At 30.1% G+C, this 10,846-nt stretch overlaps 1 protein-coding gene across 1 annotated transcript; it reads right to left on the bottom strand.

Annotated features, from left to right (window-relative positions):
- Positions 1–7,455: 7,455 nt before the first annotated feature.
- LOC137821599 (iron-sulfur cluster assembly protein 1-like) lies at positions 7,456–9,111 on the bottom strand. Its single transcript, XM_068626262.1, has 3 exons — positions 8,752–9,111; positions 8,482–8,536; positions 7,456–7,895 (listed from the first exon to the last, which is right to left on the bottom strand). The coding sequence occupies exons 1-3, from the start codon at positions 9,053–9,055 to the stop codon at positions 7,739–7,741; spliced, it is 516 nt and encodes a 171-aa protein (XP_068482363.1). The 5' UTR covers positions 9,056–9,111; the 3' UTR covers positions 7,456–7,738.
- Between the last annotated feature and the right edge of the window lie 1,735 nt (positions 9,112–10,846).

Genomic DNA, 10,846 nt, shown 5'->3' with positions numbered 1-10,846 from the left:
CATCAAATAAAATTAATGAACCATAAAGAACCTAAAGCATTACGACATAGAAATAATTCAAATCTAAATTGAACATCAAGTTTGTGCGAAAGAACTTTAGCAAAAGGGACACAACATTAACAAGTATATGGAAATGTGTGAGATTAAAGGTTATTTCTATGATCCTCAAAACTATCTACCTTAAGTTAGTAAATATGTTCTATAAAAATTCAATGCCTTTGAAGATATGAAAATAATAGGGTATGAATTTCATCTCCTTTAGTGTGATAGTCTTTACCCACTCTTAAAGAATTAATAAAAATTTCAAATGAAGGGTGAAAGCTTATGCAAAGAATCACTACAAGATCTTCATTCTTCATCTTCACATTCATATCTCATAATTCCATAAAGTTATATTCATCTCATCAAGATGTTCCTTTATTGATAAGTCCTCCTTCATATAAAGCCCAAAGAATCATTTCTTGAGAAACAACCCTAAACCTTAAACTATAATGAAAATTTTCTCCAGTTTCAACAAAAAACCTAAAGTAGTTTCTTCATTTTCTAACACAAAGAACTTCATCTAAGAAAGACAAAAAAAAAATATAGAAGGCTCACTCTTGAGTTCCTATAATCGACTCCTCCATGTGTCCAATATTGCCAAACAAGGACATCCATGCTCCCTATTTTTTCAACAAAGCATGCATATCGATGCACCACAAATTAAAATTATACTTTCTTGTGAAGTTCTTAATCATGATTGTGTTGGTCATCTTCTTGAACATCTTCTTGAAGATTTTCTTTACAACATAATAAACATACATAGGGGACTAGTCTTAATCCTATATCAAACACCCATGGATGAGAAATGGGTCAGAACTAAAACTCTAGTACCAATTTGTTTGGTATTTGATGAGCATAGTTTTACTCGCACCCAAAACCTTTAATTATATCTTTCTTTGACTATAATTATGAATAATTGTACTATTTTAAATAGGATTCATATAATTTATATATTTGGACCTTAACTACTATTATTGTTAATTTTGGATTTTTAGTCACAGCAGATGGTTTAATCCTTCTTACAACAGATGGTCTAGTGGTTACATGGAGCAGACAATTTAACAACTCAACTGCTAGGACTTAACTGAAGAAAACACCTCAGCAGCATCAAGACTAATGAAGGTAAAGGTGTAGAAAGAGTATGATGTGAACGTCTCAGTCTAGATGGTTTGATAAAATTGTCTATTACACTGATGCACAAGTATGAAGGAAACGTCTACTGTTGCGAGTGGACCTGATTAATCAAATTCAAAGTGGCTTCTCTGAATCAAAAGGAGAAATGAAATTTGAGTTAAATAATTATAGAATAAAATCTACAATATATCATAAATATATTTGGAAGCAAATAATATGGAAAGATAAGAAGAAACCAAATTTGCAATAGAATGGAAATAAAGTCTAAAGATTCTGAAAATTGGGAAACTGAGAATATGTGAACAATATTTAAACCATAATCTAATTTTGAGATCCATGAGCAATGAACCATATAAAAGAATACAAGCTTCAAGGAGAAGGCATCAAGCTTCACATTGGAAAGATGTTCATAAATAGATCATCGTACTTTTCTTAGTTTTCTTATTTTCTACTTTGTTTTGCCTCTGGATGGAAGATTAAGTTCTTTTTGGTTTATTCTCTTGTGATTTCACAATAAATCATGAGGTTATGTGCAATTAAAGTTTTATTCTTCAATAATGTAACAGATTATGCTAGATGATCTATCTTTTTGAGTTCTAATTTCTATTATTGAAATTTTTTTAACACGTGTTGATGATTCAATTGTGTTCTTTAATTGAAAATCTTGTTTAGTTTGCATTATTCTAAAAATATCTTGTTTCTTTAAGTCAAGAGAACACATGTTTCATTAATTATATGCTATTGAATTGGTTGACACATATTTAGTCAATTCGATCTTGTTTGAAGATTGGAAGAATGATATATATGTCAACTGATGAAGAATTCATGATTGAATGAAATTGATACTCAACTTGTTTTTCATTTTCTTGTTGTTATCTTTTAAATTTCTATTCAAACAAATACAATCCCCTTTTAACTACTCTTATTAACTAACAAATGCTGCAAATAATATTTGAAATGGGTCATACTGAATATATAATTGAATTTGTTGGGAGAGGACTCAAGTTTAACTAACCCTAACTATACTTAAATTATGTTTATCTTTGTTATAGGACACCATCCATTAGACGGTTTACTACTTGGACACTTTTATTTAGTTGAAACAACATTGATCAATATCCAATTAAGAAATTTATACCGAAATATGTAATGAACACTAGACAATCCATGAAAGTAGGACATAAATGTGTAAGGAAAGATCTAAAGACGTGATATGACTAGAAGAAATAATATATCTCTAAATTCATTATTGATGAACACATAGAGAAACAAAATACAATGATTATATAGAGTTTACATATTGCATACACTCAGCATTAGTTGAGTTAGCCTATATAAACTAACTACAACATTATTAACTAACTATACAACAAATAAAAAGAGCCTAATTGACTAAAAAAAATAACTATATAATAACAATCATACATTGAGCTTTATATAGTTCATCAAATGATCTAGCTAAATGCATATCATTAGATGGTCTAATAAAGTAAGATGACACATGACATTCTTAACAATATAAATTATGTAATGAAAAACTAATATTGTTTCTACCTTCAAAATTATATAATTTTATTTGTTTAAAAAGATGAAATATGCAAGTCACTACCAAGTTTGATTTCATACATCCTCAGGTTTATGAATATTATTTGATAACAACATTATGAAAAAATAATTTTCTCATATTGTACTATAGCCCAATCTTGAACATATTTTATAGCTTCAAATCATAAAAAAATCTCAATGCAAAACATGATTCTATGAATGTAGGATATTGGACATTGGAAACAATTCTAAGATCTTCAAAGCAACATGAAAAAATTAGTATCATTATCAAATAAAATATGTCAATATTACTTGGAAGAATCCTAATTACCTTCCAATGGTAAGACCTTTCTTTTGTACCTTTCTTTTGTATTTTTTATTATCTTTGTTTCTTTTATCATAAACAAATCTTGAGACAAATTAAACAAATGTTACTTTTTTTCCTTCTTGGAGTATTTTATTTAGATATACATCCATTATATGCAGTGTTATCGATATCGGATAACTGATCATATCGGAGACCCCATAAATCCTTTATAAAGTTATAACAGAATTATTGTGGAAGGTGTTATGGCAGAGATAAAAAGATGTGTTGTGAATTACAATAAGTATAATGTTTTAAATGGGCCAAAAATAGGCCCAAAAACTTAATTTTAAGTAGGTTTTGAACTCTTAATTAGGTTTAACAGCTCATATAGCTGGAACACATTCAAATTTTATTTGAATAATTAGAATTTTAGGGTTTTATTAGTTAAAAGTTGGAATAGGCCAAAGACCCAAACTCATTAGGATTTTTTCAAAATTAGGTTTAAGGTCTTTTATCTTTTTCATGTGTCGCACAATCCCTTCTTCTACATTTTCCACCGTCGTCACAATGTGTGCCATTGCTGCCACCACACTAGCTCACCTTACGCCATTGCCACCATCTTTTTCTCTGCCTTTTTCGATATTTCCATTTTCCATTAGCATCCGATATGCCAAAAGTGGTCGCCATGAAAAAACCTTATTGCCATCGCCTTGTTGTGGCAGTGGTAAGAAAATCCGCCACCGCCTTCCGCTATGGCATTGCCATAACTGAAAACTGATAACACTGATTATATGAACATTGATTTGAAACACTTACTTTTGCAACTATATCATAATTTTTTTCATCATCTTGAAAATGTACGGTTTGGTCACCAAGAAGGTGAGAAAACAACATTTCAAATATTGAAAGTGAATTAAGACTAAAAAAATTATCCATCATATTTCACAAGTAGAGATATATTTGAAAGGAATATAGTTAGTTGGTGTCCTTTAAAAATAAACAAAGAAGAAACCTCCTCGACATGAAAAAATATACATAAAATTTAAAATATACATAAAATTAAGATATTGTTTAATTTGATCATATAACAAATAATTAATCTTAGTTGTTAATTATCATAATTGTAATTCTAGGCACCCTTTGTTTATGTACTTAAATATGTAATAATTGAAGTACCTCAATTACACCATTTCATATTAATATGTGCCTAGCAATTTTTAACAAAAGGCATTGAATGGAACACTTTGATTTTCAATACAGTGATATCCTTGTTTGCAAATTTGTTCACATTGTTTCTTCTTTTGTAGATACAATAATCATGTTGAACAAAAATTATTGAGCTTTCGGAACATTTTTGGATAATAAGTATTACACCTTCCATTTTCATGCATGGTGATGAGGTGTCCGTCCACCCACATGGGCCATGAATCATGTGACCTTGTGCTGAATTATATAATTCATTATATTCTTGCTTTGATAATAGTTTTTCATATACAATCTTGTTAATGTCATCTACGAAAAGGTATCTATTTGATGGATAAAAAAAATCAATAAATGAACATGTGACAATTTGCATTTTTGAAATCATATTATATACTTATCTAAAAGTAAAGCAAGAGAAAGTGTTGTTAGTAAATTGACTTGTATATGTTCAACACTAATGATTTGCTAATTAATCAATACTATTAAAGAGGACTTACACGCAACTGCCTTCCATAATACACATTTTTTTTGTCAAATATGTTAAGAACTCATCAAATTTAACTTAAAAGATCCTATATATTAAATTAAATAAAGGAAATCTTCTAAATTTAAATGAATGTTTTAATTTTTTTTACCAATAGGGATTACATGTAAATGTTACAAACAAATAAGGAAAGTATGTCCAACTACATGTTATCATGTCATCATAGTAAATTGATCTATGTATATATGACTTTTAACAAAGAAGGTAATATAACATTTTCTCCCTTATTTTAATCTTGAATGTCATTATTGGTACTTGATTTATGCAAATTGAAATATTTATCAACTTTTAATTTTGATTGGTTTCTTCTAATAAAAGAAGCCTTTTAGTCTCCATCATGATATAACAATAACTAAGAATTGTTGAAAGAGTCCTTTTAAACTTAATATAGTTAAAGCAAAGTCATTCTCTCATAGTAAAGAGATCTTTTTTGTGACTCTTTGAAGTATGTGTAACTCGATAAACAATATCATGTTTGTATCCTTCTTCTCCATATGGAAATAAAAGTGAATATTGTAGAACAAGATAACTTTAATGTAACTCATGTTCTTAAGTTGAACATTTTGTGTCTTGACAATTATATTTTTTTTTATGTTATCGTCACCAAAAATAAGAGTAGTTACTTTAGACACATTCTTATGTTTCTACCATCCTTTTCTCTTTCAGAAATCAACTTCATTTTAAGCTCATGCATAGATTCACCTTTTAATCTTTCTCTAGCCATTTTCAAATGATTTTGCATGTGCATTATACTTTTCTTAAATTTATTTTGAATTTTTAATATGAAATTGAAAAGTGTATTCGATCTGAAACGTATTTCAGTTCTATAATTTAAAATACATTTTTAAATTACGAATCTAGATTGGTTGGGTATTATAAATTGTCTAATTTAAAATACATTCTTAGATTATACTTTTAAATTATGAATCTTGCATATTATGAATACTGCAAATTGTCTAATTTAAAATAGATTTTTAGATTATACAAATCTGAAATGTATTTATAAATTATGTAATTAACAAACCAAAAATTTAAACCATGAAAATTTAATTTTTCTTCTGCACCTTTATGCAAATTGCCTACGATTTGACACACGTCGTATGTACTCTGGCTTGCAATATGTTAGGAAACAAAGTGAATAGCCCTATAACTTAAAAGAAAAACTTTTCTTTTGGACCGCAAATAGTAAAAAATACACATTTCACAACTCTTTATAATAATATTTAAATTAAAAAATAATTAAAATATTAATTTATTAAGAAGTTAGTATATGTTTTTACTGGTGTCACTCTATCACATCATAACTTAAAACATATTACATGTATTTTGATCTGTCTCGATGGATACGAGGAAGTATTCAAAACAAACTTTCTTTCAAGAATAAAATTATTGATTGATTTACATAATTTATATATCAAATTGTTTAAAATATATTACTTACGAAACTGATTACAAAATTATATTATAAAATCATTTAAAATATACTATTTAATAAACTGACTACAAAATTACAAAATTGTATAAAAATGCAATTTTTTATCGTCTAAACAATAAAATTGTAAATTATGTAACATTTAGTGTTATATAAAATTGAACAAAATTATATCACATTATATTATACTTAATTTTATGACATATATATCTCAAAGATTGATTTTATAATTATGTAATCAGATTAATAAATAATATATTTTTAATAAATTTTAATAAAAAATTTCACATTTAAGTAATTTTTAAGATAGAATAGTAGCAGAAGTATAGCATCTCAGAAGAAATCTAGAGAAAAAGATTTTACGTAAAACTTTTGTATTGATCACAAATTAAATATTTTAAGTTGTGAAACTATCTCTATAGGAATGACTTCCATGTATAATTTGAGTAAGGATGCGATTCTCAATATAAGATATGAAAAATCAAAGCAAGATTCACCCCATTATGGAGATTTGCTAATTTTACTGTTTTCTTGCAAAATTTATAGGGTAATTGAATTCAATACACAGTGAAATTTAAATGAAAATATGGAAGAACATCATCTAATTGTTTTGTTTTCTGTCGGCCGAAAAGGGACCTTATTGAGTTTAACAGAAATGGGAAGGTCTATAACTATATGGTCATTGATTTAGACAATTAGCCAGAAAAATATAAACAATTACACAAAAGTAAACACTGGAGGCAAACTTAACCACCTAATGAGTTTGACAAACAACTAATTAAATTAAAAATAAATCATACAATTAAAGATAAAGATCACAAGCCTAAGCTAAAAGCACACTGTTAAATTAGGCAACCAATGAGATTTGACAAACAACGGTGAACAATTCACAGATTCACAATTCAAAAGTTTTAATCAATTGCTGCTTGTTGATTTAAGGACACTCCTATAGAACTAATCCTTTTTTAATCCGTGTCTTTGATCATTTGTGATCAAGTGAGAAGCCATAAAAAATTAATGAAGGTTCATGATGAAGTTTTCTTATTCATGTTTTGTATAAGCAACCAACACTCGAACACGCTCTGTTTCTCTCAGCTCCAAGGGTTATATCCTTCAATGCAAGGATGCATCACACATTTTACAGTGGAATTCCTATATTCATTGTCAGAACGTATAAAGCCGAATGACAGACAAACATATCCAAAACAAAATAGGGTAAAATGGTATGTTAGCTTCAGTAACGAAATATTTACGTGGCTCCAACACAATATCATAGCTTTTACTTTATTGTATGTACATATCTTTTAGTAGAAATAGAAACATAATTTAGCATACAAACCATGCAGATGACAAACTACAGACTGGGACATAAGTATTTACTTCACATTAACACAAATCAAATACTATATAACTAGCTCCAACCAAAACAAATCTGACCTCATGATGTCCATACAATGTCCATTCACTCTGTTGCCAAAAAGCCAAAGTAATGGTTGTTTTCATCATCATACAATTTAGAAATGCAAGAATGTCAAGCAGTGGCAGCTTTCTCTCCTGTTCCCTGTCCATCAGCAATTGCTGAGGCACGTTTAGTTTCATAATCTTTAACGGCTGCTTTTATAGCATCCTCTGCAAGCATGCTGCAGTGAAGCTTGACGGGTGGAAGTGAAAGATGCTTCGCAATTTCACTGCATAAAATTAACAATGTGTTCTTCAACAACTACTAACCGGAGAAGAGAGCAATTAATCATGAAAAGGCATAACCGAAGCTAGAATCATATTATCTAGCAGGACTAGAAGTCATAGAGATAGTGCATTAATCTATAAACACAGCAAAAGATGAAAATATTCTTGAGCAGTCATTAGATTCATCAGCTCATAGTCATCTGAAGAGGACACAATATATATGACAGCACAACAACAAAACATCAAATATTAACCATCAAAACCAATAAAAAAAATGAAAATTTTGTGTTGAACTAGGCTGTGTTTTCTCCAAAAAAACATCTAAAGTAAATTTGTCCACATCATTCTTTGTTACTTCTTCAATTCCAGGCACTAAACTTGCTATAACTCTCAATTTTCACCTTTCTTACGGCTAAGATACAATTATGTTACTTTTCAGAAAGAGCCAGCGTTGTCTAGCACCTAATAGTAAGCACTCACCGTCTAGTCCAAAGAATATAATCTATATAACAAATCACATACTATACAAGCCATGTACAGAACAATAATAACCAAGTGTAGCAAACGTTTTCAAGAGCTCCAACTCACGTGTTTTTAATCGACAAAACTTCCTCCATTTGCTTTCCCTTCACCCATTCAGTAGCTGCAAAGAGACAAGAAAGCTACAAATCAGAAACACCCTCAGTTATGGGAGGCACAAAGCACGAAATTTCATTCAACACCGTTAGGACAAAAACATTCGAGGAAAAAAAAAACGAAAATTCAAACGCCAAAAATTGCACAAACCCTAACAGCAAAGATAAGCTTGAAACTAAGACTAAAATATATTAATAATCAATTAAACAAAGAGCATATTACCGACGGAGGAAGAAGCAATGGCGGATCCACAACCGAAGGTTTTGAAGCGAGCATCGACGATCTTTCCGGTTTTCTCGTCAACCTTAATTTGGAGTTTCATTACGTCGCCACACGCGGGTGCTCCGACAAGACCCGTTCCCACAGCGGGGTCGTTCTTGTCGAAGGATCCGACATTTCGGGGGTTGTCGTAGTGGTCCACCACCCTCTCGTGGTAGAGGCGCGGCAGAACCCTAACCCCCAACGGTGGCGCCTCGAACGACGGCGTTCGAAGAAGTCTCTTTGCGCTTGAAGCGATTCTCAGCATTTTCCTTTTTATTATTTGGTTGTGGACGAGTGGTTTTGAGAGGGACACAGAAGAGGAAGACAATAAATAGGATTCCCTTTGAGGCGGTTTTGATCGGACACGTGGCGAGTGGAGATTCTTCAATATTTCTTAGAACAACGTTGCATTGGGCCTGACTTGCCGCTCAATAGTAACGGGGCAAATTCTTACAAATTCTTCCTGCACCCCATATTTTTTAAAATACCAATATTATCCTTTTGAGAATGAAGTTATGTATTGGTGTGTTGGAGTTGTTAGTCTATGGTGAAGTTTGGTTTGGTGGTTGCCGGTAGTTCGTGCGTGGTGATGGTGTTTGGCGATGGTGGTGGTAGGTGGTTATACCATATTGGTTTGTTTTCTTGGTTAGTTTTTCATTGATTTTTTTTTTTAATTCTGGAATGTAAAATTTTGAAACTTTTTGGATAAACGTTAATATTTATGATTTTTTTATTTTATATTGTACCATTTAAATTTTTTATTTTTTTTATTTTCGATTTCACATTTTGAAATATAAATTTTGTATTTCAGAATACATAATTCGTAATACAATTTTTTTTCATATTTTTAGTATTTAATATTTTTGTGTAATTGTAGCATAATGATCGGTTAATATGGGGATAAAATCTTAATTTTGGAGCAAAGTATCCAATGAAGTAGATAAAATGTCATATATGAAAGAGTTCAATTTAATGAAGTTTGTGACCACTTAAAATGAATTGGTTGGAGAAGATTGCATTAGGGACTCTACAATAAATGCGGTAAATAGAATTTATTCATTTGTATACAAATTTTGACAACTCATGTAATTATGATGTAATGTATTTGTGTATGTATTTGGTACGCGAAGATGACTTACTTCAGTGTGGGTACATAGGGTGGCCTTTTGACTTGGTTTTGTGATTATCATAATTAAATTTGACAAATCAAATAGACAACAAGGAAGAAAGACATGTAGTGTTAGGTTGTGAAAGGGGTGAAAAGTATAGAAAATAAAAACACAATTTAGAGGTGACTATAATTGGTACAAGAAAATATGATTGTCCTTCTAAATTGCAGGGTAAACCTATTCGCAATGGAGAAGGTTGGGTATTGAAGATAATATGCATAATCATGAAATAACTTAAGTTTGTCATCCTTATGCTGGCATATTAAACCAAATGAACATTTCATGGTTGTTGACATGACTAAAAGTCTAGTGATGTAGATAAACATAATACTTACTTTGGAAGAGAATAATGAGGAGAATGTCATAACAATAAAACAAGTGTACAATGTCAAATATGCATACAAAAGATCATTGGGAGGGTCTATAACTAAAATGCAATAGTTAATGATATTATTAGGGCGTGACAAGTGTATTCACTAGAGTAGGTGTAATGAGTCTTCACAGGTTGTCATTGGTGTTGTTTGGACACGCCCCAATTTAGTTAAACTATTGAATGCATTGTGTTGTTGATGGATATCACTTACAAAACCAACAAATATAGGTTTCCATTGCTTGAGATAATATGTGTGACATCCACAGGATTGACTTTCTTTGTTGGTTTTGTGTTGTTGACAAGTGGACAAGAAAACAACTTCATTTTGTCTCCTTGAAAACTTAGAGAGTTGTTTTTAAGGTCAAATGTCTTCTCTCAAGTCATTGTTAGTGATAGAGACCTTGTTTTGTTATCAACTGTCAAATGAAATGTTTATCATTTGTCCAACCAAAAACTTATAAGACAAAGTAAGCACATGTTCATTTGTCCAAGTATATGAGCAAATTTGTCAAGT

The sequence above is a fragment of the Phaseolus vulgaris genome, chromosome 9 (genome assembly GCF_000499845.2).
Source record: "Phaseolus vulgaris cultivar G19833 chromosome 9, P. vulgaris v2.0, whole genome shotgun sequence".
NCBI lineage: Eukaryota > Viridiplantae > Streptophyta > Magnoliopsida > Fabales > Fabaceae > Phaseolus > Phaseolus vulgaris.
The sequence above is the reverse complement of the archived record's forward strand: the minus strand, read 5'-3'. Positions and strand labels throughout refer to the sequence as shown.

What these genes read in the sequence shown, in the direction of transcription:
- LOC137821599 (XM_068626262.1), bottom strand. Translation starts at nt 9,055, where the DNA reads ATGCTGAGAATCGCTTCAAGCGCAAAGAGACTTCTTCGAACGCCGTCG. An exon ending in CATTGCTTCTTCCTCCGTCG is followed by an intron (nt 8,537 to 8,751) that starts GTAATATGCTCT and finishes GTCTCTTTGCAG; the next exon opens with CTACTGAATGGGTGAAGGGA. An exon ending in GTTTTGTCGATTAAAAACAC is followed by an intron (nt 7,896 to 8,481) that starts GTGAGTTGGAGC and finishes AATTTTATGCAG; the next exon opens with TGAAATTGCGAAGCATCTTT.